This window comes from Pan troglodytes, chromosome 13 (genome assembly GCF_028858775.2).
Source record: "Pan troglodytes isolate AG18354 chromosome 13, NHGRI_mPanTro3-v2.0_pri, whole genome shotgun sequence".
In the NCBI taxonomy this organism is placed as follows: domain Eukaryota; kingdom Metazoa; phylum Chordata; class Mammalia; order Primates; family Hominidae; genus Pan; species Pan troglodytes.
Window position 1 is genome coordinate 102340903 of NC_072411.2, and position 27782 is coordinate 102368684.

The following is a 27782-nucleotide window of genomic DNA, read 5'->3' on the forward strand; positions in this document are numbered from 1 at the left end:
GACCAGTATGATTTAGAAGAAAAAGAGGACGGGCTTTGGCACTTGAAAGACCTGATTTTGAGTCATGCCATTGCTGGCTATATGAATTTGAGCAAGTTATTTAATCTTTCTGGACCCCAGTTTTCTCATGTATGAAGTGAAGTGAGTAACGCCTACAATTCTGTTATGATTTTGTTGTGACTAAATAAGATAAAATATAAAGTGCCTGGCACCAGGGCCTAAAATGCAAATGCTATGGAGGTGGTAAGTCAAACTTATCCTCATATCTCAGTATATCTCAATTCACCCTCCTTATGTTGAATAATTTTATAGACCTTTCCCTGAGACTGATCAGGAAGAGGATATGAAATCTGGGGCAAGGGGCCCAGATTTTACCCAGCCAAGGGTGACAAAGGACCAGAAGGAAGTTGCCTTCACATTTTGCCTAAGTCCCATTCTCCCTATGGTTTGCATTTGTGAAAATACTCATCTGAGATTATAGGTACAGCATGAAGCCTTGGAAAAAAGGCATGTTTACATCCTCTGCCAGGATAGCATAACAATTAACAAAGCAGGTTTTTGAATCTCTGAATAGTCAGGTGCACTGCCATCAAAATAAACTTTTATTTCTATTCTTTGCTGATAGATTACAAATAAAGCCACTAAAATATCCTGAAAAAGAAGATTTATATATGAATTGGACACCAGGGACAGATTTTTCACACTTATTTTGTTGGAGCAGTTTTTTCCTTAGCTGTGGGTGTTTGGGAAGTTCTTTTGTTGTAGCCTTTGTTGCTTACAAGAGGGAAAAAGCTTTAGTATACTAAGGTAAGAATGATTTTGATTGGAGGCAATATTGTTCTCAGTGTGGGCTGACTTTCATGTATTGTAGTGATTACCAGTACATAACTGAGAAAACCCATTTGTTGAAGTGCTGTAAACAGCAGAGAGTCTGATCTCACATACTGCCCTGATCGACAAGTGTTTATTGTAGGAATGTGGTCAGTCCTGTAATTTTTTAAGGGAAAAGGGGAAGATGTTATGCCAGTCACTGTGATTGCAAATGCCCTGATCTGGCAGGTCGTTTTCCTTTCTCGTTTATTTCTCCTGTGGAATCTGAATGGTGGATTCAGTACATGCACTGAGCTTCCAGTGACTTGCTCAGCTCTTGATGCAATTGATCACACCACTGTAATTCCATACCCTCGATTTTAGTGCCATATCAAAATCATGAACACTCAAGGAGACCATGTAAATCTACGTCCTCAAAAATTAGAAATAATGGCATTAAAAATGTTATTTAGTGCTGGTTTGTAGCACTGAATATATGAACTCATTCATTGTTCTGGTACTCCCTGAACAAGAACTGTTTCAGTTGCAGTGGATGATATCAACTAAGGTTTCCATGGCAACACTAATTTATAATATGAAAACTTTTGTGGAATTTCACCTTCTGGACTCTTCTCGATTGCATTTAAATTTACATTTTCCCCTCATTTATTAAGGTGAGGCATATTTAGATATTACTTACATGTGTGTACTAGGAGTATCTTCATGAAACTCACTGATAAGAAATTACACGTGTAGAAAGCAGACAATGGAAATGGAAAATGGATACTGTGGTCTAACATCTCACCAAATGCAGGAATTCTTTCCACATTATCCCAGTTGCCATTTGAACCAGCCAGGAACGAGGAGTTTGGTCAACATTTTATGAAGCCAAGTAATGCTAATGACAGTAGTCTGCAGTGCTCCAGACCCTAAGCCCATTTCGATTTGGACTTCATGTTATTTGTGATTGGACCAATACTCCATCAAGCACAGGTGGACACAGATATTTGTAAAACCTCTTCCCCACTGGTGCACTGAAACCTGCCTCCCTGCAGCTTCCCTGTTGGTCTTCCATCCGCCCTTTGAATGCCACAGAATAAATATGCACCTTCTGCGTGGTCGCTCTTCAAATATTTGGCCATAGCTATTGTATCTCCTCCTCAAAGTCTTCTCCTTTCAGGGTTATGCAGTGCTAGTTCTCTTAACTGATAGTTCTCATCCTGTTAACATTCCTCTGGGCACCCACTACTCTATCAATGCCATCTTAAAAATAGTGCATCTGGCCGGGTGTTATGGCTCACGCCTGTAATCCCAGCATTTTGAAGGCCGAGGTGGGCGTATCACTTGAGGTCAGGAGTTTGAGACCAGCCTGGCCAACATGGCAAAACCCCGTATCTACTAAAAATACAAAAATTAGCTGAGCATGGTGGCGTGTGCCTGTAATCCCAGCTACTCAGGAGGCTGAGGCAGGAAAATCACTTGAACCCCAAAGGTGGAGGTTGCAGTGAGCCAAGATTGCGCCACTGCACTCCAGCCTAGGTGACAGAGCGAGACCCCACCTCAAAAAAAAAAAAAAAAAAAAAAAGCATCTTGGATGCAATAGCCTACTCCTGACTGAGTACTCTGAACAGTAGAAAACACCAGGCTGCTATTCACTCCCTTGATCAGGGCACTCTTTTATTAATCTAGTCAAATATTGTGTGGGCCTCACATGTAAATCAGGAACAGCACATTGTTTGTTCACATACGAAGCTAAAGAAAACTTCCAAGCCTTTTTTCCTAACAACTGCTACAAAGCCAGGTCTCCTTTGTTCTTTACTTGAGCAGTGAATCATGTGTGCCTACTTAGAGGACTTAACATACATTTATCCTTCTACATTTTGTCTCTTTTTGTTAAATTATTTTTCCTCTTTATCAAGACAGCTTTGAATTCTAAAATTTTTAAATTCGATATATTAATGATGTTAGACTTTTACTTATTTATCAATTGCACACTTGGAAATGTTACTTTGTCGTTGATGAAATGTTGACCAAGACAGGCCAAAGGTAGGGCCCCGTGACATTCTGCAAGAGAATTATTAACATCAGTATGTGAATTTTTTTTTAAAACTAGCTTGACAGTCTTTCACTTGTTTACTTTGTTATCCAAGAGCATAGAGTCAGGGAAAGACTTAGTCAAATGCTTTAGTAATGAGATCATTATTGGTCTACTTATTGCCACTCAGTAGAACCCCTATGATAAAGAATAAGATTCATGAGAGTAATTTTTAGATTGCATTAATTTTTCTTCTGAAAAATTTCTTGAAAAAGCATATCTAAGTCACCTTATTTTTAATGTATCTTAAGAGAAAATAATTTTGTAAAATAAAATCAAACTTCACCTATCATTTCAACTCATGAACTTGTTTGGTTCAAAGGAATTGCTATGTAATACATCATTCTATTCTCTTTACAGAATCATTACTCTTAAAGAGAATTGGTAGGGTGACAGGAAATTACTCCATAGGTGTCACTCCAGCACATCATGATATTCTCATCTCCTGGGACAGAGAGTCGTCAGGCTGAGGCATGTCCTAACAGTGTGCCAGCCTGTGTAGATGGCTCCATGACAGTATCAGTAACGTGACCATGACAGAGAGAGCTCTGATGGCATTGTGTCACTAATGGATGTGTTTTCACTAAGCTGAAAATTCTGTATTATTTGAAAAGAGATTTATTTTTCTTCCCACACAAATTATTTGACTCTCATATTAATGTCAAATAGCTGTCAAGTAACACATATGGTGCTTTCTGTGCTATATTTTATTGTACTCATGTACAAAATAGTTTTTTTAAAAACATGTTCTCTGCCTTGGACTAGATAGAAAAAATAATTTAGAAGAATAGTATTCTTAAGAAACACAAATCTATAATATATCAAGGAATAAATGAGTGCTTCATAAAAATACTAGTATTTGTGTCTTTATATTTTTCAGAGTACTTTCATGCATTTTCTTTTTTGAAAAAAAATCTGATGTTAAAAATAATACATACTCTTTGAATTTGGAAGCTACTGAAATGGATAAAAAATTAAAAGTCAGCTAAAATTCCACCTCTCAGAGATTGTCACTGTTAGCATTTGGTGTTTCCCTTTCAGATGTGCATTTGTGTGAGGTTGTGAGTGTGTGTGCATGGGTATATTTGTGTGTTTTAAACTAGCTCTTGGTGGACCCAGGACGTTTGTACTGAAGAATCAGCATGACATAGTCGGTAAAGAGCTTTGGAATCAGGCACTTGGAGATTTCAGCTCTGGCTATACAACTTACGTAGTGACTATGAATTCCTTAAACTCTCTAAACCTTAATTTCTACTTCTATAAAATGGAGATAATAATACTATATACCTAGTAAGTTTATTGTAAAAATTAATAAGATAATGCAGATAAAGTACATAGCATGGTTCTTGGACCATCGCATATGCTCAGCAAATGTGAACTATTTTTATTATGCAGGTTTTCTTTTCTGCTTTCTTCACTTAAATTCTAGGGTAAAAATTTCCTTGTCATAAAATATTATTTGAAAAATATTTAGAATGACTGCATAAATTTCAGTATATGAATGTACTTTAATGTTATTCTATGGATAAACAAGTTTTAATTTATTGTGATCACAAAGAACACCACAGCTGATATCCTTTACATTATGTTTTGTGAATAGACAACAAATTCAAAGTGAATTACTAATCGCATTTTATGGAGAGGCAGAAAAAAAACTTACAGTTCTTTAGTGTCTATTAATGTTCCAGGTTATATGCTATGTTCTTTACAACAAAATTCTCTTTAACTTTCACATCCCCTTTGAGGTAAGTCTGTTACGCCCATTTTTCAGATGACAGAGCTCTGAGGGGAGATAAGTCATTCGCTCAAGGTCACAGAGAGATAGTGGTGGTAGAGATGGTGTTCGAAGCCAGCGTCAGATTTCAAAGCTTATGCTTTTTCCATTCTGGCATGTAGTTCATGCCTATCTTTTTGAGGCTTGCAGAATGAATAGTTAGCATTGTGCCTTCTACAAAATGTCACTTGGTGCCACATGAAAGATAGGATACTTGGCTGGAATGCTTGACTTACTCAATATAGTACCTCTTGCGTGTGTGTATTCTTATATGTTTTGGAATCAAGCCTCATTAAAATAAGGTGTTAACTAAAGGAAATGAAGCATTGATATGATTATTTGATGAAAGGAAACCTCAAGGAAGAAAATATTCATTGAGTTGATAATATAAAACTCTTCTTTGTTTTAGTTGTACGGACTAAGCCAGAATCACTTATCTCCCCAGGAATCAGGGTATTTCACATAAGTCAGTTTAGGAATTAAGCAATAACAACAGCCAAAGTAAATTGATGCTGTCAAAGGAATTGTATGTTTCATTACTTGTATATCAGCGGTTGAATGTAAAAAAATACCTCTTTAGCCTTTGCTGTAAGCTGATACATCAGGAAAGAGCTGTAATAATTGCTATAGGTATAAGTATAGGTATACGAGAGACAAAGTATACTAGGATAAGCCCCCAAAGAATTATTTGGTGAACTGACAAGTTGTCTTTAAAAAGTCAGCCATTCGGAACATTTCTCTTGGCAGCTCTCAAATCTGACTTACAGTGTGTACTGTGGCAGCCAATTTTGTAGGAAAAATGCATAATTAATGTGAAGATCAAGGTACAGGTATTGCCAGTCAGTACCTAACACACAGTTTCTTAGAACAAAGGAGCAATTGAAGTTGTCTTTTGATAGGGTAATCCTGATTTGTCATTTTGTGGGTTTCAATTCTTAGTAAAAATGGGGGAAAAAACCCAACTCTAGGAGTAATATTTCATATCTGAGAGGTACTTTGTTGCAGAGTTTATAACCAACTGTTGTCTAGTCAAGAAAGCTATCTTTGGTTTTTGAGATCTCGAATTTTTATAGCCTTTGAGCTTGCTCATTTTTGTCTTAGGATTATTCTGGTTTCCCTTCAGTCATTTTAGTTTTTGCAAGGGAGAAACAGTATCACTCATGGACCCAAGGCCAAAAAGGCTTCAAATCTCGACAGAACATGACCACCAACTTGGCATGTTGGTACTAGCAAGTTAAATTTGAACTTACTATGCAACTAGTGAATAGTTAGAACTGTGAACAGAGAATTAGCTATGGGATCTGCAGGTTGGATTTACAGCATGGCTCCATTGTGTGGTAGCTGTCTACCCCTGGGCAAACAGCTTTCCTATCCCTGAGAGTCCTCAGCTCTCAAATGGAGATAATGACTACTATATAGTCAGAGATCATTTGGAGGGTCAGATGTATTGAGCAAACCATTGGTTCACCCAAAAGTTTGCTTATGATTTGTTTCTAGGTGATTAATAATGGCTTGAGCCATTATACCATTTAAAATATTTAATGAGAATATTTTAAATATTCTCATGAGCCAAAATACCATTTAAAATATTTTCAAATGAAGTATGGGAATATTTGTAAGATAAATGTAGAAATATATAACTCCTGGGGCTAACCTCACCAGACCCTTCTAACTCTTTGCTTAGACTTTATCCAGTAATAATGGGACAGACCCTTTTACTGCCCTGGAAACCCCTGGTGCCTAGCTTAGAATCTCTCAGAGTTTGGATGCTCACACCCAGGGCATATTCCTCTAATGAGGGAAGGGGGCCTTTTGACTTCAATAGGTGGTTCCTTTGATCACAGTAAAGACCTTTATAGAAATAGGCATTTAGATCTATTATGTTGTTCTAAGATAGAAACAAAACTGGTATTTGATGTGTATTTTACCCTTCAATAAGAAAGGCTCAGAGAAAAAGACTGTAAGGTAGAAAAAAGATTTCAGAAGATTGCATTACAGAAAATTATAGGCAACTCTTTTATTATTAAAGTAATGCAAGTGCTGGAGGGGACAGGAAAGGGAACGGGAATTTGGGAACTTTGACACTGGGTAGCATCCGTGCAGAGGTTTTTGGAGGTCTCTCTTGGTTCTTCCCCCCAGTTCTGGTGATGTAGTGAAGGGCTCAGAAACTGCTTCTGGGTCTGACTGCAAGAGAGTAAATCCCAACCCTGGGGCTGCACTGACTCCCTTATCCTGGGTTGCTATGTTCTGACCTCCTTGGCTTTTATGGCCTCCCATACAGTCACTGTGGATCGCCCTTTATCTTAGTCCCTTAGGACAACAAGATTTGCTCATTGACCACCCTTGCTTGGACTATACTGTAGGACCTTGAGGGTGTTTCAGGCAATTAATGATTGAAATGTCTCTGTGGAGTTCCTGAGGGATGTAAGTGTGTGAGCTAAGTGCTGGACATTTTAGACAAACCTCTGTGACTGCTTTGCAGTAGGGAGCCCACCCAAGGCCCACTGGTCCCAGGACTCTCTGAGCATGCCAGGTGGTGAGGGTCAACCTGCTTGCTATTCTCATTTGGAATCAATTTCTAAATTTTATTTCTCCTTCGACACAGGGAACTATTCTGAATTTCCCTTCTTTGCTTTGGTACCAAAGCTTTCATTTTCATCAGCTATTTCCTGAGTGTCTCCTCTGCACCAGGCACTGTGAGAGGAACAAAGGGAAATCAGGTCTTGAAAGGAAAGAATGTGCATGCCTTAGGTAAGAAGCAAGATGTGTCTCCAGAGTTGAGAGAAGGGAGAACTGAAGATGCAGTGAATTTTTTTCTGTTGTACTTTCTATACAATAAATTGTACTTCATAAAAATCTATACTAATATCCATTTGTGTGGCAAATTCCATTATAATGAAAATCTCTGTTATCCAGCAACTTAGGCAAGTATCAGCAGAGCACAATTTCAATACAGCAGAAGACTTTGGAGAGTCCCTTGGAGTGAGCTGAAATGGGATTTGACCTATATATTAAGCTTTTCATGGTTTTGATATTTTTCATTTCCATGTGTCAACAAATACCCGACTTGATATTAAAGCCAGTTAAATCAATATTTCTTGCTGTAGTCAAGGTACAGCAACATATATCCAAGGGCAACAACTCCCCAACAGCCATATTTTGTTGAGAATATATATTTTATCATAAACCTGATTGAACTACCTTCAGAGGAAAAGGATGAAAACATCAACATAGCTATCATAAAAAAAGAAAAGCCAGAGAATCTATAATCTTGTACCTTACCCCTCATTTAAACAACTCCATAATTTATTTTGCTTTCTTTAATCATAAAGAATGACAACATGGAAAATATTTTTATTGTAATAGCTGTGGTTTCTTTCTCTATCCTCAAATAGAGCTGCTTTAATCCTTCTCCCAAATTCCGTCCCATTCAAAGGATTTTTGAGCAGGTACATGTGAGCAAAGTGGCAGGTACAGCTGAATCCAAGATTCTTGGACTGTAGGAATCTTTTTATTTATTTATTTTTTTAGACAGAGTCTCACTCTGTTACCTAGGCTGGAGTGCAGTGGTGCCATCTTGGCTCACTGCAACCTCTGCCTCCCGGGTTCAAGTAATTCTGCTGCCTCTGCCTCCCGAGTAGTTGGGACTACAGGTGCACACCACCACGCCTGGCTAATTTTTGTATTTTTAGTAGAGATGGGGTTTCATCATGTTGGCCAGGCTGGTCTTGAATTCCTGGCCCCGAGTGATCTGCCTGCCTTAGCCTCCCAAAGTGCTGGGATTTCAGGTGTGAGCCACCGCCCTGGCCAGACTATAGGAATCTAATAATCAAATAATTGTAATGGGAAGGAGAGTGGAGTAGAAGCCCATTTCTACTTACTCTTTCTCTGAAGTTTTAACTGTTTGACAATTTCTGGAAGTCACCTATTACAAACTCAGTATTTCTATAAACAAATAGTCTGATGCATCAGTTTATAAACGCCAACACATTTATTTACTATGTGTTATCAGAAAAGCCTCACTTATCTTCCGTGTGTTCTTTGACTAGGTGAGTACTTACCATTTATTGGGCTCCTACTCTGTGCTAAGCACTTAAAATATTTCACCTCTCACAGGCAAAATGATGCTCAAGGCACATGCTATTGTTTATATTTTCCAGATAAACATGAGACTTCAGCTGCTAAGTAACTTATCAAAGGGCACCAAGGTAGAAAGGGTATAGTCTGAGGTTTGAACCCAAGTTTGTCTGATTCCAGAGCCTTTTCACTTTTTTAGAGATGGGGTCTTGGGCTCTTCACAGATGCAATCATAGCACATAATAGCCTTGAACTCTGGGCTAAAGCTATCTTCTTGCCTCAGCCTCCCAGGTAGCTGGAGCTACAAGGGCTTGCCACCATGCCCAACTCCTTTTCACTTTTTTAAGGCTGTTTTCCATAATATATTCTGAGATTGAAAACAAAAATTCAGATTGTTAAAGTAGTACATACTCACTATAGAAAATTTAGAAAGCAGAGAAAATTATTAAAAAGAAGAAAAATTACCAATAATCCTTCACCCTAGGGATTATCACTACTGAAATTTCAATCGTTTTTCTTTCTAGGCTTAAGAAAGCTATTTATCCAAATGAGCATTTTTCCTCAAAGTTGTCCTCTTTGAGGAAAGTTGTCCTCTTTGAGGTTTATGCATGTATTCCAACAATGTTGCCATTGCATAAAATAATTGTGGAATCCCTTTCAGAGCCAGTTTAGGAACCAACTTTTCTATAGACTCCCACGCACAGGTTACTTTGGTAGAAACATAGTAAAGACAGTATATCTGCTACCTGAAAACCTATCAGAATAATGCATGATATGTTTGAGCATTCTTTTTTTTTTTCGAGACGGAGTCTTGCTCTGTCACCCAGGCTAGAGTGCAGTGGTACAATCTCGGCTTACTGCAACCTGCAGCCTCTGCCTTCCCAGTTCAAGCGATTCTCCTGCCTCAGCCTCCCAAGTAGCTGGGATTACAGGCGTGTGCCACCATGCCCGGCTAATTTTTTTTTTTTTTTTTTTTTTTTTTAGTAGAGTTGGGGTTTTGCCATGTTGGCCAGGCTGGTCATGAACTCCTGACCTCAGGTGATCCACCTGCCTCGGCCTCCCAAAATGCTAGGATTACAGGTGTGAGTCACCATGTCCGGCCCTGTTTGGCCATCCTGTACCTTCTGAAATCCTATGCTGCAAATATTTAACCATCCTATTAAAAATGCCATCATTGAGCCAGGCGTGGTGGCTTACACCTGTAATCCCACCACTTTGGGAGGCCGAGGAGGGCAGATCTCTTGAGGTCAGGAGTTTGAGACTACCCTGGCCAACATGGTGAAACCCCATCTCTATTAAAAATACCAAAATTAGCCCAGTGTGGTGGCATGCACCTGTAATCCCAGCTACTTGAGAGGCCAAGGCAGGAGAATCACTTGAAGGCCTGGGAGGCAGAGGTTGCAGTAAGCCAAGATCATGCCACTGCACTCCAGCCTGGGTGACAGAGCGAGACTCCGTCTCAAAAAAAAAAAGCTATCATTGCCCTCTCTTGAGTTGTAAGTATCTTGTGCTGACTTCTATTGTAGTGGCAGATGGAATTTACCAAAGTGCTGCTTCTTTCCATGTCAAAGATTGATGGATATTTTGGGGAATGTCTAAAAGTCTTTATTAAAAATTTAATCCATAAATGTTTAATATCTCATTTGACAACTCATGTTATTTATTGCTTTGTCAACACAACAACGTTTGCCTTTTGTGGGGCATAAAGAAAATTAGAAAATTGTTTTTGTCAAAAGTGTGAAAAGCATATTTTAAAATCAATTCCTTTTTAATGGAAGTATTACACTCACTAAATTATTACCCTCCAAGGAGTTTTTGTGAAAGCACATGTATCTAGGTGAGATGAACTGATCTTTATATAAAGTCAGTTGCATTTGTGTAGAAGTAAATGTTTCCCGTAGAAGCAGGCGTGCGCGGGCACACACACACACACATACACACGCAAACAAAAGATTTCTATCAAAATAGCCATTGGTATACTTTATTAAAGAAAGTCAGTTAAGTACCAGCTGAGTTCTTGTCACTTCGGTTTGTTGCATACAACACTACTAACTTTTAGAAAACAAATCTAACTTCCACCCAAGCATCCCATTGGTTTTCTTGTTTCTGCCTTATTTTTCACAGACATTCTTACCCTCCCCATCTGCTTAGCATGACACCCTACCCCTTCCCAGTCTGCTGGACACTTGGGGCACGTGGATCCTGGGTGTTAGACTGGTGCAGATTGGGACAGACCAAGTGTGTACAGTTGTCCTCAGGGCTGCATTCTTCCCTTGTCTTCTGGTTGCCAAGATTTCATAGGATGAGAATTCACCATGTTTATGGAGGTCATTACAAAGTGTAGGCTGTGTCCTGTGTTATATCTTTGGCATTATTCATGGTGCCTAACATTGTGTTCAGTCAATGTTTGTTGGCTAAATGAAGGGTTATATTTTTTCAAAACTGGACTGGTAGGGAGAAAAAGTTAGTCCAAAAGAAAGTCACAGTTGTAAAGTAGAATCTCAGGGCTTAAAGTCTTTAGGTCAATCCTCTTATTTAAAGATGAAGCCCAGAGAGGTCAGCTGGCTTGGAGAAGGTCACCCAGAGAGTTGGTGCCAGAGCCAGGAACAGCATCTCGTGTCCTGAGGCCCCGTCCCCTTCTTTCCAGTGCCTCCCTCGCGGTTGTTCTCCAGTCATTTTGTGGAGGTCAATCTTCTGAGTCTCGTAGGACCAGTTAGCGGAGCATTTGAATCCCCACACAGTACTCAGCAGAGCATTAGAGACATAGGCATTATTAAGAAATATGTGAAGTGATGGGTGAGCGAGTGAGTGATTGATTGGTTGACTTATGACCTTGGCACCCATCTTTCCACCTAAGTGGTTACTGGTTGAATGGTGAGTTCTTTGGGATTGTGTGTACTTTATAGGATATCTTTTGGAGAGGAGAGGATTATAACAGGAAGAACAATAGCTAACATTAAATTGGACAAGATATTTTGGTGAATAGTCCAGGCTCTGGAACTTGATTGCCAGCTACATTTTCATGAGACAGGTGATTTGACCTCTCTGGTGCCTCATTTTCCAACACCTGTAAAGTGCCAGTAATACCAGGGCCTACCTCAGAGTATTGAAGAGTTAGCCTATGTGAAGCCCTAGAACAATGCTAGACACTTCCTAAGCAGGCAATAAATGTTAGCTATTGTTGGTGTATTTCACTATTATATGTTAGGCAGTGTGCTAAATGCATTACATATGTTATATATCATCCAGTCAACAACTTTGTGAGGAAGGTACTGTTATTATCCCCATCTTACAGTTGAATAAACTGAGGCACAGAGAGGTTACTCCACCTACCCGGAGTCACATAGCTGTTAAGTCATGGGTGAGGACGAATTCCCTGTCTTCTTGACTCCAGATCCTGTGCTTGGGTTTTGAGTGTGATGGGAAATGGGTGGTGTGGCTACTAATTTGAGACCTGCCTGACTTCCCAAATTTCCATTTTTCCTAGAGCTCTTCAGAACCCAGGCTGCTTTCAGGAACATTGCTGTGGATTCCCAGGTGAGTAGAGATGGTCCTTCCCTCTCTGTGACCTCCTCCTGCTGCCATGGCCAGCTGTCCCTACACCTGCAGCTGACTCCTGGGAGCCTTGCCACAGCCTTTGGCCGCCTCTGCTGCCTCTCAGGGCTCAACACCAGAGTTCTCTTTTAGAGTGTGTTGACTGAAGTTATTCCTGATAGGGCAGTGGGGTCTGGTGGATGTAAGTCAGTGCCACCCCACCCACATCCCCCTTCCCCACCTGCCTTGCCACGTCTGTGGATCTTTAGAGTAGTTTCATGCATATGAAATACTTTGAAGTACCAAAAAAAAAAAATAGGGCTTTTAAAGACATTCTTGTGATTTAGAAAAGAATTATGGCTAAGAGTGGTGGGCTCTGGAGCCAGACTGCCTGGCTTTCCCTCCTCACAGTGATAGCCACTTTTGCTCTCACTGTCCTTCTTATTGAAGAATGTGCTCCCACGATTGCAGAAGTCTGACTTGGAATTGACAGTGCTCAGTCAGCATTGAGTGGGAGTAGGACGCAGACTCCTGAGCCAGACAGCCTGGCTCTGCATCCTGCCTCTGCTGCCTAATAATCGTGCAGTCTTCGCATGTCACTTACTTTTCTGAGCCTTGGTTTCCTCTTCTTTAAGATGGGGTAATTATACCCATCTTGCAGAATTGTCGAGATGTTTTCAAGCTCATGTATGCAAGGCAAACTTACACAAAATTGATATTCAATAAAACAGTAACTGTTATTGTTAATCAGTATTGGTATTTGAATAGGGATATCAAAAGTATTTGCTGAACAGAAAGCATGTTGTTTTAGGTCTATATTTTCCCTGAAAGTATTTTTATTATTATCATTTTTAAAATTTTTCCCTCCAATGGTCTTATTTAAATTAATTTACTTAACAAGGCGTATATTCCTTGTGGAAAGATCATCCTTGGTCCAGACCCTGTTAAATAATCATAAATTCCAAATTGAGGTAGTCCAAATTAATGAAGTCTTATTGCCTCCTGGATATTTCCATTAATGTTTAATATAAACTTGATTCTTTTTCCATAAATGTAAAACTTTAGTGGTAAGATGATTGTAACTTTTTGAAAAGAGCCATAAATATTGGTGGGAGTTGGTTGTTTTCCATGAATAGAATCGAATATTTTACTTCCTCATATTTGAATCACAATGAAAGCACTTTCAGTTGTTCAAAGAGAATTAATATAGAAACAACTGTTGATTTTCTGTCTTTCTGTCTCCATACACATGTCGGCATGCACAGGCGCACACACTGCTTAGTTTTCCTTTGGTTAGGCAGCTGAAGAGTTACTATGTAAATCCTGGCAGCCTTCTACCCATCAGACGAGCAAGGGCACAATCAATTCCTGTTTTCTTGAAACGTATACCAAATAATCAGAAACTCTGATTATTCTGCTGGAAGGCAACAGCTTGATGGAAAGATGTACCAATTGAAAACAATTCTGATCATATTTTTGTCAGGAGAATGAGATGCCTCCAGCTGCCTGTCACTAATCATATTAGAGGTGGAAAGCAGGAATGTTTTACCCTGCAAAAGATTACTCTAATCATGTGTTGGAACGCTACTTGTACTGGCTGCTTATCCCAGAACGGTGACATTAGACATCCCTTCTGTAACTGGTCTTGCCAGTTGGTAGTAGTCTAAACCATATGCCACATGAGCACACTTTAGGAATTTTCTAATTACAGCTCAAAGGCTTTACTTTTATCTTTTTATGCTTGTACTGCAGACATCACTGATTGAAAATGATTTCCCCCTCAGCATAATCCTATTGCCAGCAGTTATGAAAGACTAGGAAGGTGGTAAATGAAGCCCACAATAACTGAAGAGGTGTCCGAATTCAATTATGAAGAGGCCTGTCCCATGTGGACACATAAGCCATATAAATCCATTTTAATTGTGAGCTGTGATGCTTATCTGGTTATGTTTATTTTCGATGCAAGTGCCAAAGCTGGATTTAGACCAGAATTCCAGATCTTCAAGTTCTAATGACTAATTTGGGTATCCACTGAATCCCTTAATTCATTTCTTAATTTGTTCTCCCAGAATTAGAGAGTTGCTTGGTTACAGTCATTTTCACAAATTTCTCATGGATCAAAATAAATGTACATAGATGTTTTTCCCCCTAGGATTCACACATTTTGCTCTGATCTCAAGGAACTATTCTTGTTGTTATCAAAATAACAATAACAGTGCCAACAATAACAACAAAACTAACATTCTGCAAGGTAGTGTAGGGAATATAGACCGAGGATCCAGGAGGAATGATTTTGAGTCGCACCTCAGCTACTTAACAGCAGTGGGACCTTGGTCAAGTTAGTCCCCCTCTCTGTGCCTCAATTTCTTCTTGTAAAATGGGACAAATGAGAGTATTCACCTCATTGGGTTGTTTTGATGATGATTAAACAAGCCCATATATGGAAAGTATAGGTAGGTTGATATGTGGAAAGTCCTGGCACAATAAAAAATGTTAGTTATTTTGTTGTTATTGGTAAGACAGTGGTCGACCAGAGGCAGATTTTGCTTGTACCACAGTATTGTCATCTAAGTATGTCCCATTTCTACGGTCCACTTGGAGAACATTTATGATGGTAATGAAAACACTGGAGACTCTGAATTTGGAATCAATCTCTGTTATTTGTGCTTGTACTCCTTAGTTTGGCTACAGAAATAACCTTTTTTTGGCTTTCCAGGCTTGATCAGTATTAAACTTGGAACCCTTTTGGTGCAAAATTGCTTTAAAATTTGAATGAACATTTTGTTCTCTTGGTATGCACAATATTAGCCCTCATTAAGAGGAAAAATTTTATTACAATATGTAAAACGTGTGTGTGTGTGAGAGAGAGAGAGAGGGAGAGGGAGAGACAGAGAGGAAAGAGAGAGAGATTTGGAAGAATCAGCTTTAGTAAGTTTACTGGAAATTTTCAAGCTTTTTTTTTTTAGAGAGACAGGGTCTCACTCTGTCACCTGGGTTGGAGTGCAGTGGCGCCAACAGAGCTCACTAAAAGTTCAACCTCCTGGGCTAACACAGTTCTCTTGCCTAAGCCTCTGGTGTAGCTGGGACCACAGGTGCATGCCACCACAACTGGCTAATTTTTTTATTTTCTATAGAGATAGGGGGTCTCACTTTGTTGCCCAGGCTGGTCTCAAACTGCTGGGCTTAAGCGATCCTCCCACCTTGGTCTCCCACAGTGGTGGGATTACAGGTGTGAGCCACCATGCCTGGCCCAAACTATTTTTTAATACAGTAAAACGCATTTATTATCATGGCTTAGATTTAGTGAATGTGTAGGAGTGAAAGTCTACTGAGAGAATAAATCTAGTAATTTATTGAACTTTCTTCATAGCTTCATAAGAGTTAGTTAATTACGATTTCTTAATTCATTGCCCACAGAATGAATTACTGGAATTCATTATTTAAAAAAAAAAAAAAAAAAAAAAACAAACTAAGCTGCCTGTGTGTGTGTGTGTGTGTATGTATGTATCTATGTATTCTAGAGAAATATATATTATATGCATCCAGAGATGTGTAAAATATTCTCTATCAGTAGGAGAATAGATTAATAAATTGTGGTGTAATCATATGCTAGAATACCATACAGCAGTAAAAAAATGAACTAGAGCTATACACAATAACATGGATATATCCCACAGACATGATGTTGAAAGACAGATATGGCCTGGGTTTGTTAGCTCATGCCTGTAATACCAGCCCTTTGGGAGGCCAAGGCTGGGGGGTTGTTTGAGCCCAGGAGTTCAAGACCAGCCTGGGCAACATGGTGAATCTCTTTTCTACAAATACAAAAAAAAAAAAACCTTAGTTGGGTGTGGTGGTGTGTGCCTGTAGTCCCAGCTGTTTGGGAGGCTGAGGTGGGAGGATCAGTTGAGCCCAGGAAGGAAAGACTGCAGTGAGCCAAGATCACACTACTGCACTCCAGCCTGGGTGACAGGACAAGACCCTGTCTCAAAAAAAAAAAGAGAGAGAGAGAAAGAAAAGACACAAGATTACATAGCAGTCTTTTTTTTTTTTTTTAGGTTTTTATTATTGTCTTTATTTTATTGAGACATGATATTTTACATATTTATGGGTTACATATGAGTGTTTGTTACATGTGTAGAATATGTAGTGATCCAGTTGAGAGTTTGGAAACAAGGGTTTTTTAAAATTTTTTTATTTTTTATTTTATTTTATTTTTTATTTTACTTTAAGTTTTAGGGTACATGTGCACAACGTGCAGGTTTGTTACATATGTATACATGTGCCATGTTGGTGTGCCGCACCCATTAACTCGTCATTTAACATTAGGTATATCTCCTAATGCTATCCCTCCCCGCTTCCCCCACCCCATGATGGGCCCCAGTGTGTGATGTTCCCCTTCCTGTGTCCAAGTGTTCTCATTGTTCAATTCCCACCTATGAGTGAGAACATGCAGTGTTTGGTTTTTTGTTCTTGCGATAGTTTGCTGAGAATGATGGATTCCAGCTTCATCCATGTCCCTACAAAGGACATGAACTCATCATTTTTTATGGCTGCATAGTATTCCATGGTGTATATGTGCCACATTTTCTTAATCCAGTCTATCATTGTTGGACATTTGGGTTGGTTCCAAGTCTTTGCTATTGTGAATAGTGCCGCAATAAACATACATGTGCATGTGTCTTTATAGCAGCATGATTTATAATCCTTTGGGTATACACCCAGTAATGGGATGGCTGGGTCAAGTGGTATTTCTGGTTCTAGATCCCTGAGGAATCGCCACACTGACTTCCACAATGGTTGAACTAGTTTACAGTCCCACCAACAGTGTAAAAGTGTTCCTATTTCTCCACATCCTCTCTAGCACCTGTTGTTTCCTGACTTTTTAATGATCGCCATTCTAACTGGTGTGAGATGGTATCTCATTATGGTTGTGATTTGCATTTCTCTGATGGCCAGTGATGATGAGCATTTTTTCATGATGATGAGCATTTTGGCTACATAAATGTCTTCTTTTGAGAAGGGTCTGTTCATATCCTTCGCCCGCTTTTTGATGGGGTTGTTTGTTTTTTTCTTGTAAATTTGTTTGAGTTCTTTTGTAGATTCTGGATATTAGCCCTTTGTCAGATGAGTAGGTTGCGAAAATTTTCTCCCATTCTGTAGGTTGCCTGTTCACTCTGATGGTAGTTTCTTTTGCTGTGCAGAAGAAGCTCTTTAGTTTAATTAGATCCCATTTGTCAATTTTGGCTTTTGTTGCCATTGCTTTTGGTGTTTTAGACATGAAGTCCTTGCCCATGCCTATGTCCTGAATGGTATTGCCTAGGTTTTCTTCTAGGGTTTTTATGGTTTTAGGTCTAACATTTAAGTCTTTAATCCATCTTGAATTGATTTTTGTATAAGGTGTAAGGAAGGGATCCAGTTTCAGCTTTCTACATATGGCTAGCCAGTTTTCCCAGCACCATTTATTAAATAGGGAATCCTTTCCCCACTTCTTGTTTTTGTCAGGTTTGTCAAAGATCAGATAGTTGTAGATATGTGGCGTTATTTCTGAGGGCTCTGTTCTGTTCCATTGATCTATATATCTGTTTTGGTACCAGTACCATGCTGTTTTGGTTACTGTAGCCTTGTAGTATAGTTTGAAGTCAGATAGCGTGATGCCTCCAGCTTTGTTCTTTTGGCTTAGGATTGACTTGGCGATGCAGGCTCTTTTTTGTTTTCATATGAACTTTAAAGTAGTTTTTTCCAATTCTGTGAAGAAAGTCATTGGTAGCTTGATGGGGATGGCATTGAATCTATAAATTACCTTGGGCAGTATGGCCGTTTTCACGATATTGATTCTTCCTACCCATGAGCATAGCAGTCTTATTAAAAAACAGACAAAACTAAACTTTGTTGCTAAGGTGTGTATATTCAAGTGGCTGAAACAATAAAGAAAAGCAAGGAACTTATTATTGAAAGAATCGGATACCAAGACAGTGCTTACCTGAGGCGGGAGAATGGTGTGAACCCGGGAGGCAGAGCTTGCAGTGAGCCGAGATTGCGCCACTACACTCTGGCCTGGGCGACAGAGCAAAGACTCTGTCTCAAAAAAAAAAAAAAGAAAGAAAAAGAAAAAAGAAGATAGTGCTTGCCTCTAAGACAGGAAAGAGAAAGGACCTGGAGGGCTTCCAAGGGTGCTGGCAATATTGTGTGCTTTGACGGGGCTGGTAGTGACGTGGGCAAAATAAATGAATTTTTAAATTTACTTTCCTGTTAATGAGTTATAGTAATAATTTAAAAAGTTAAAAAGATAAACAAAGTAACTATCTCTTTGGCCTGGCTTAGTTCACACCTTGTGTTCACACCTGGTTTTAGTTCTAGAGATTTCTGTGATTATAACTGGCTTTTAGAAGTGAATGACTGTGTCACTGCATGGCAAAGTGGTCTCCAAAGTGGGATATGCACCCCAGGGAGCACTTGAGAAGACTCATTTGGGTAGGAAAAGAAATTGATTAGGACTTGCATTTACATTCATTTTGTTGTCATGAAACATTATGGTAACTGATAGCAACTGTATTGACATTGGCACCATCCTTGAGTCCACATATCTGGGTGGTTAGGTATTGCCTGGGGCATAGGCGAAGTCTCCTGAGCAAAGAATGGGAGTGCCCAGCTCAGGGGCTTCCTAGTGGCTTCCCCACTGTTCCATCTGTCTTTGATATATTGTGAAATATATTGTGCCTAGTTAACTGGATTTACAAATTCTATATTTTAGTTTTAACAAAACCTCACAAACTAGCAGAATTTTTAAAAGATTCTGGAAAGAATTCTCATAAGTTGAAGACAATTTTAATATTGCAAGCAAAAAAAGAATGGCAAAGCTTTGCATGAACTTTTTGTCAGCCACGTTATGAGTTAATGACAGGGACCACTGAATCAAATCTGGCAAGAAGCTGGCCACCAAAATTTTATGATACCTGGAAAACTAAGGGATTTATATTCACCTTGTTTAATCATGAACTTCGTCCTGTTCGTATTGCCTTGAGATATTATGATTAGCAAACATTGTACTCATTCTGTCATCCTTTTTCCATTTTTTATAAGGTATATAACATATTAATACAATAATACATGTATATGAATTTTTTAAAAAAAGACACATACAAAATGTGAGTAGAAAATAACTTGGATACTACTGTCATGTAGTTCAAAGGCTACTTACTGCTCATAGTTAAAATGTGTGGAAAAGTCTGCATATCACAGGCAGGTCATCATACCATTAAAAGACCTTAATTTTTTTTTCTCTTGTGAACCTATTAAAGTGTATTTGATTGTATCACAGCCATTTCTAAAACAGATGTGTACTGCTGTTCCTCACACCAAATGTGTATCCGATACATAACATTTGTTCTACCAGGACTTGAGTAATTACTAATAATATTTCAAGGATGGAAATGATTTAAATGTTCATATGTCTGAAAAATTGATGAATAACTCCCAAAACAAGTTAAACGATTCCTTCAGTATTGCCCCTGACAAGTTCTAAATGTTAGTATATTGTCCCCTTTGGATCATCCATTTTAAAGCTGTGAAGAGTGTTGATTCCTTGTTTTTCAAGCACATGTACATATGAAGCAACCAAATTTCATATTGTTCATACTTAGTGAAATTTTTTTTCTATTAAAAGAAAATGTCTTTCTTAGAGAAAGCATATCGCTGAAGAGACAGATATGGTAATAACGATCATTAGTTTACTTGGCCTTGGTTTTCCACAGTGTTGAGTTATAATGTAATCTATAGTTCATCTTTTTAACTAACTCTCAATACATTATCAACCCAGTGGCTCACACTGTTTACAAGGATGATTTATTATTTGTCAGATTTTAAGTGCTAACCTATGAAATGTGAAACTTCTATTGGCAGCCACTGCAGGAAGGTTTGTAGGTGTCCTGACTAATGCTTTGAAAGACCAGCGTTAGCAGTAAATCACAGCATACAAAATTTTTTAATAAAGTAATGGAAAGGATTTTACGTTCTGGGTCATCTAAGCTTTGGTATTTGGAAGCTAGTTATGTGGGAAATTAAAGGGGTAAAACATTCTCAGGCTTTAACCCTTGAACTTTGGGCCAGCCATAGTCAATAGCAAAAGCATCTTGGTAGCTTTGTTCTCCTAACCCCGAGATTTCTTGGCTATGAGAACTGACAGAGTGCCAAGTATAGGCCTAATTGCATTCCTTGTTACTGAGAAAAAATATCTCAAAGGAATTTTCCTTTTCTTTCAAAGGGGTACCTGGGCATTTTCTGGGATAGCAAAATTGTTTATAAGATGTTTGCAAAACTTTCTGGAAAGAGAACTTGAAGAGGGCTCTGACAGCTAGTTGAAAGGCATGTGTGGCTTACCTAGAGCAGTGGAGAGTTAGAGACATGCAATTTAAAACGTGAGAGAGATGTGGCTTTGTCCTCTAAAAGCTTGCTTGCTCCTTGATGCACAAGCTGATGGCCTCTCTTCTTTTTCTTTCTCTATGTTCTGCTCAAAGATTTAGCAAGACATTACATAAGATATTCAGCTAGCCCCATAATAGACTGCCAGCTGTCTAGGTTCTGCTTTGTTCACCAATATTTCCTGTGCTGTGTCCACTGCCTAATACATAAGACATACTCAATTAGTATTTGTTGAATGAACATATATATTCAGGTATTTTCTTCTATGATCTATATATTGGTGATTAATTTATTGAACCAGATATACTCTGAAACAAATTAACTTTTTTGTTGTTTTTTGAGACGGGGTCTCACTCCGTTGCTCAGGCTGGAGTGCAGTGGTCCAATCATGACTCACTGCAGCCTCAGCCTCCTGGGCTCACGTGATCCTCCCACCTCAGCCTCCAGAGTAGCTGGGAATACAGGTGTGTGCCACCACTCCTGGCTAATTTTTGTATTTTTTATAGAAATGGGATTTCACCATGTTGCCCAGGCTGGTATTGAACTCGTGGGCTCAAGCAATCCACCCACCTCGGCCTCCCAAAGCATTAGGATTACAGGTGTGAGCCACCGTGCCCAGCCCCAGATTAACTCTGATCAAGGAATCAGTAGCTAATTTTAGTAGATTGAGATCTTCTAATATATGGAGTTTATATTGTAGTGGGAGGGCCAGACAATGAAGAAACATGTAATCAAGTGAATAAACCCAGTAGTTTACAGCAAGTGATGAGAGCTGCAAAAAACCTGAACAAGGCAAGTGCTGTGATATAGACTAAGGGCTTGGAGAAACCAAAGCCTGGAACAACCTGAAAGCCCAGTGGTATAGAAGGAATTGATACAACCTCCCCAAAGGCTTAATTTACTCCAATAGTTAGCATGTACAGTGAAAAGATTCATCTTATCACAGCTTTTCTTAATGAAAATAGTTTTGCTGCGTTCTTACCATACTAAGAATATCAGTTCCTACTTTATAGAATTTTGTTTTTAACGCATCAGTTGGTTAACACCAGTGCCAAGGCCAAGGGGTTACCTCTCCACTTCACTTCCCTTCTTCTCCAAGCTGCACTTCTCTCTCAAAGCCAGACAGCTGTCTCCCAAATGTGCACTGTCAGTCGCATAGGAAACCAGATGACCAAAAGAGGGTGGATCAGCACAAATTTCTCATCAAAGCTGAAAGAAAGAAAGAGAAAGAACCTCAAAGCCAATGCCCTGCTGACTGTGGGTCAGAAGTGTTATCTTTGTATCTCAAGGACAGAAAACTTAATAAAGATTTGGGTACAAAGTACACATCATCCTCCAGGCATGCCGAACGATGTCAGTCAGAAAGCCGTTCCTTAGAGTTTACAATTTCCCCTTTTTCCTAAATTAAAAAATGCTAATGTGAACTGTTGACTCGCAACAACACATGTTATTATTGTATATAGGGCAAAGAGTAAATAAGACACTTGCCTCATGAAATAACAGTTCATTTTAACTCAGCAAGCTGGAAGTAATTTTAGCTTTTTTTTCTTTTTTTTTTATGCTTCTTTATGGAAGTAGGCCACAATCATTTTTATTCCACGATTCTTTATAACCCTATAGCATGCTTCCTGTTTATGCTTTTAAGACCTGTTTTTAAAGACCCTTAAGGGATATCCTTTAATACATTCCTTTTGAAAATAATTATTCATCTATAGTACCCCCTTAGAATGTCTGAGGGTTTGAAAATATAGGAACTTCTTAAAGAGATGTGTTTAATAGTCTATGCAGAGTATTGAAATGTTTACACCTGGTTTAGTTAACATAAATTATATTTAATTAGTCATTCTGGAAAATAAGTAGATATTTTAGAATAGATTCAGTACCTAAAACCCACCATTTGCTTTTTATGTATAGTATCCATAGATAAATTCAATGCATGTATTTATAGGTTTAAAAACATGCTTGCAATAACATAAAGTCAATTCTTAGGGACTTTTAGAAATAATACAAGGAACATGTCTTGTTGGGGCAAGCAAAAAAACATCCATGTGAGCCAGAAGATCATGTTTATAATTTTTTACAAAGTTTAAAGTGCAATACAAATGTAATTATGTTACTGCTATTTTTAACGTTTGTGGCATGAAGAACTTCTGGGTTGAATGACAGTCCATAATTTTTTGTTTAAATGCTGAATGTTCCTGTTTAGAGTGAGATTTCCTTTTTCACATGCAACCTTTGTGTCGGGGGTGCCCTGAGTTCCTTAGATGGAATCGTTCACACTGCAGTTGACTTTTCAGCTCTTTAGATGATACTTGTGCCTCCATGTGATCCTTCACATGATGCTTTAGCTGGAAGTCTCATTTATAGAAAGAAACCTCGACCCACGTCACATCTGCAATCTAAGAGCCCCACTGTGGCCGTCTCCCCAGTTTCTCCCATGCACTAGAAAAGGGCTGAGCAATCGCTCGTCCTTGGTATTGGGTGGCCTCTGTTATGGTCCTCTGAAGTATGCTGTGCTCGCAGAGTTTATGTGCCCTGCACTCTTTACTCTTGCTGCTTTGATGTCTTCTTATGGCTGGTATGTGTTTTGTAGTTATTCTGGCCACCAGCAGTTTTTTCTGCAAATCCTCTGTCCTGCTGGGTATGTCTGTTCCTTCCTGTTCCCCCAACAACACAGTCTCTTCACTTCAGCATCTTTTTTTTTTTGTTTGCCCTCAATGCTACAAGAAACCAGAAACAAGAAAGCGTGTCTTGGTAATATTCCTCTGCCGATTTTCCACTGCCCTCTTCCCTGGATGAAATTGCTCTTTTCTACAGCACTCTAGTGTTGCCAGCTGCATCTTTGTTCTCTGCTCTTTCAGAGTGCTCACATGGAGGGGGTGCAGCAGGAGGTGGGGAGGGCTGTGGAGAGGCACAGCCCTTTCTGCTCAGAGTGGTCCTCCAGAGAAGTGCCACATTGTCCGGATGGAGGACCTGACCATGGGAAACAGACTCCCTGACAGTCACCATGGGTTACACAAATATTACTTCCATTTAGCTTGACCTTTCATTGTGCTTGAAAAAGGACTGAAAATACTTAAATCATGTATAGTATTTTTCTGGAAACAAAAATAAATGGGGTTCTTTTCAGAAGGCACACTTGAACTTTTGCCCTTGCTCTTCCTTTTTGAGCCATTTTATCCAATTCAGTGTTTTCTTTTATCATGTATTTTCCTTTTGTGAGAAATAGCGAATTTCTCTGCTGATAAAATTATGAATCACAGAAGCAATGTAACTGTTAAAGATAAGGATAGCGCTTGTGGCCCTAAAATACTTAGTTCTGGGAATTCAGCTTTGCTAATATTTCTTAAGTGCTTACTCTGTATGTGCACGTATGTGTCACTGGCAGACCGACTTCTTAATTCTAAAACTGCCTTAATGCATTATCACAACCAATTCTCACAACAGCCCTGTGAGGTGGGTAGTATTATCATTTATCTGTGTTTTATGGATGTACACACGGAGGCACAGTAAAGTTAAGTGATTTCCTCAAGGTCGCACGATTAACCCTGGGCAGGGCCTGGATTTGAACCTAGGCAGTGTGACTTCAGCACCTATGTTCTTAACCACTGAACTAAACTCAATAACTCAAGTGTGTCATAGAACCTCTGAGAACCTAAGTTTCCTCATCTCCGAAATGGGAATAGTAACACTTACCTTACTAAATTGTGAGGATCAAATAAAATAATTACTTGAGAGGATGCACTTAATTGTGATGTGCTGAAGCATAAGGTTGAAGTCTGGGGGAAATGTTGATATGGGATTTTCTGTTATGAGTCTTATTGCTGAATTTGTCCTTTGCTGTTTGGATATACTGCTGGTTCAGAAGAAAAACTGTGTTTTTTTAAGGCTGTTTTGAAACCACAGGAAGACCTCAGGTTTCACAATGAAAGGGATCCTTTCCAAAATGGTGGCATTTAGAAGCATTTAGAGGACAGGCAAAATTAACTGTAATTTTTTTTTTTTAGACAGAGTTTTGCTCTGTCGCCCAGGCTGGAGTGCAGTGGTGGGATCTCAGCTCACTGCAACCTCCGCCTCCTGGGTTCAAGTAATTCTCCTGCCTCAGCCTCCCGAGTAGCTGGGACTACAGGCGCCTGCCACCATGCCCAGCTATTTTTTTGTATTTTTAGTAGAGATGGGGTTTCACCGTGTTAGCCAGGATGGTCTTGATCTCCTGACCACGATCCGCCCACCTCGGCCTCCCAAAGTGCTGGGATTACAGGCGTGAGCCACCGCGCCCGGCCAACTATAACATTTGTAATATGCCAAGTAATCATATCATTGTTTTCCTTTTACTCTAATCCCCCTTTAATGTAGCACTTGACACTCCCTCCCTTTTTTCTAAATCATGCAAAATAAGTTTTCTTTCCAGTGTCTATTCACCATATACCATGGACTTATCACTAACTATCACTCATTGTGTAATACTGGACCTGGGACCATGTCTTGTATTGCCAGCACAGGGCCCTGAAACACAAGAGATATTGGGCAAGGGATAGACCAATGGAAGAGAGGTGGAAAGCAAGTCCAAAGATAAAGATTTGGAAAGGCTGCAGACTAAAATGACTGCTTCAGAATGTGGGACAGGAGACCAGAGCTGCAGAAGAGTCAGCTGGGTGGTATTGGAGGAGGACCTGGAAGAGGGCGCTGAGAAAGACAAGCTTAACAGGAGACTGGTTGTTCTCTTGCAGCTGCTTTACAGGGGAGTGAAGCCTTCCTCCTCCGTCTGATGCTGGGCCTGCCTTCCCTGCTGTGCAGCTACTCTGTGTCTGTGGGTCTAGTACCTTCATTTCTCATTATGTTCACACAAGTCAGGATGTTGGGGAGCTGAGCTCTTACAGTCCCATGGGGGAAGTGGAGAGCCAAAGGTCTCACTTTTTGTGATTCTTTGGAGATTTTATGCACCCTAGAAATTTGAGTTTTTCCTGGTGTCTTCTGGGACTGGTACTGCATACCCAGGGTCACCCTGTTTGGGGGCTTTTCCAAGCGGAGTTTGTGATCATAATGAGTTATATTTTTCCTCTTTTCTGGATAAGAACAATATCCCTGCCATTCAGTCTCCAAATATAGCATGTGGTTATGATAGAAGAATATCCTTATGTTAGGAAAGAAATTGGCAGTCTCAATGAGGCAGAAATGTCCAATTTAGAAAACATGTCTAAAAGGAAAAGCTGCTGTAAGTCCTTTTTGGAATCAGGTGGAATATAAATGAATAAATAAAAAAATTTCAAATAAAATGTGTGGTCTGACAATACATTCTACTTTCTCTCTTTAAGGTACTTGTTGATTTTGCCTAAACTTCAGATGTAATTTTTTTGTCACTTCATTAAAATTTCAGACTTCAAACTGATCTGGCATCTAATTGGGAGAATAACTTGGATGGAGATTTTCTAGCTGATGCATGTAATCAGAGCACTACAATAATATTGTCAGGGACTGACCCATTTAGAATGTTTTTAAGAATGTTGGTAAGTGTATAAGAAGAGTACTTAACACAGGGGAGGGAGAAAAGGCATCAGGTCCCAAAGAAAGAGCCAAAATGGAACGTATGTCAGTCTTGGCTGGAAGTATACAAATATGGAGTATATAATATAAAATCACCTAATTGATTAAGGTGTCTGTAGTTAACATTCATCAGAATTATGGATACAAGCACATCTATCATACTTCACCAACCCAAGGGTGCCTGTTTAGTTTCTCTTCATGTAGTACTAAGCTGATCATAACACTTGATAGGCAAGTAACTCAAGTAAATTGAAGTATATGATGCTCTTTCTAGAGGGCAGTTTGTCACTATGTTTGTTTTTAATCCTTTAAAATATATTTACTGTTTTATTTATAGGAATTTGTGCTAAGGAAATAATTAAAGATATGTGGAAAGGTTTTAGCCACAAAGATGTTCATTACATCATTGTTTATAATATAGTAAACAGGAAATTGCTTCAATTACAGATTAGTTAAATATATTCTGTATATGATGTCAGTCATACAATAAAATACTGTTCAGCCACAGTAGATGCTGTTGTAGATAAGTATTGATAATGAAAAGATGTTTATGATACATTGTTAGGTAATAAAATGTTAACAAAAGCCAAGTATGCAATGTGATCATATTTTGCTTAATATATGTATATATTCTTAGAAAATATTCTGGAAATGTATTTAAGAGTTTTAAAAGTTGTTCTCTGAGTGATAAGATTTGGGGCATTCTTCTATTTTATCTATGTCTTTTAATTTTCCTACTCTGAACATATACTGCTTTCATAATAAGCAGAAAATAATCCATAGAGGTTATTTTTTTAAAAAAAAAATTTATTTTTAAATAAAATTTATTAAAAAAAAATAGATTTGAGGGTGCATGTCCGGGTTTGTTATATAGGTAAACTCATGTCATGGGGGTTTGTTTTACAGATTATGTCATCTTCCAGGTACTAAGCCTAGTATTCATTAGTTATTTTTTCTGATCCTCTCCCTCCTTCCACCCTCCATACTCAAGTAGGCCCCAGTGTCTGTTGTTCTCATGTGTCCATGACTTCTCATCATTTAGCTCCCACTTATAAGTGAGAACACACAACATTTTGTTTTCTGTTCCTATGTTAGTTTGCTAAGGATAATGGCCTCCAGCTCCATCCACATTTACACAAAAGACATGATTTTGTTCTTTTTTTATGGCTGCATAGTATTCCATGGTGTATATGTACCACATTTTCTTTATCCAGTCTATCACTGATGGGCATTTAGGTTGATTCCATGTCTTTGCTATTGTGAATAATGCCGCAGTGAACATTTGTGTGTATGTGTCTTTATGGTAGAATGATTGATACTCCTTTGAGTATATATCCTGTAATAGGATGCTGGGTCAAATGGTAGTTCTGTTTTTAGCTCTTTGAGGAATTGTCACACTGCTTTCCACAATGGTTGAACTAATTTACACTCCCACCAACAGTGTATACATGTTCTTTTTCTCTGCAACTTTGCCAGGATCTGTTATTTTTTGACTTTTTAATAATAGCCATTCTGACTGATGTGAGA

At 38.9% G+C, this 27782-nt stretch overlaps 1 protein-coding gene across 30 annotated transcripts in view; it reads left to right on the top strand.

The window, feature by feature from the left end:
* The window catches only part of SPATS2L (spermatogenesis associated serine rich 2 like), a 173389-nt gene that overhangs the window by 11328 nt on the left and 134279 nt on the right, over positions 1-27782 (top strand). For 29 of the 30 annotated variants that reach the window (XM_063791449.1, XM_001170105.7, XM_063791447.1 and 26 more), the window contains one exon: positions 12244-12293. The exons of the other annotated variant lie outside the window; for it this stretch is intronic. Coding sequence is in view for 4 of the 29 variants with exons in the window: in XM_063791447.1 (XP_063647517.1) it covers positions 12244-12293 (50 nt within the window). In the remaining 25 variants the exon portion in view is untranslated. The remainder of the gene's footprint in view (positions 1-12243; positions 12294-27782) is intronic. 30 annotated transcript variants of the gene reach the window in all.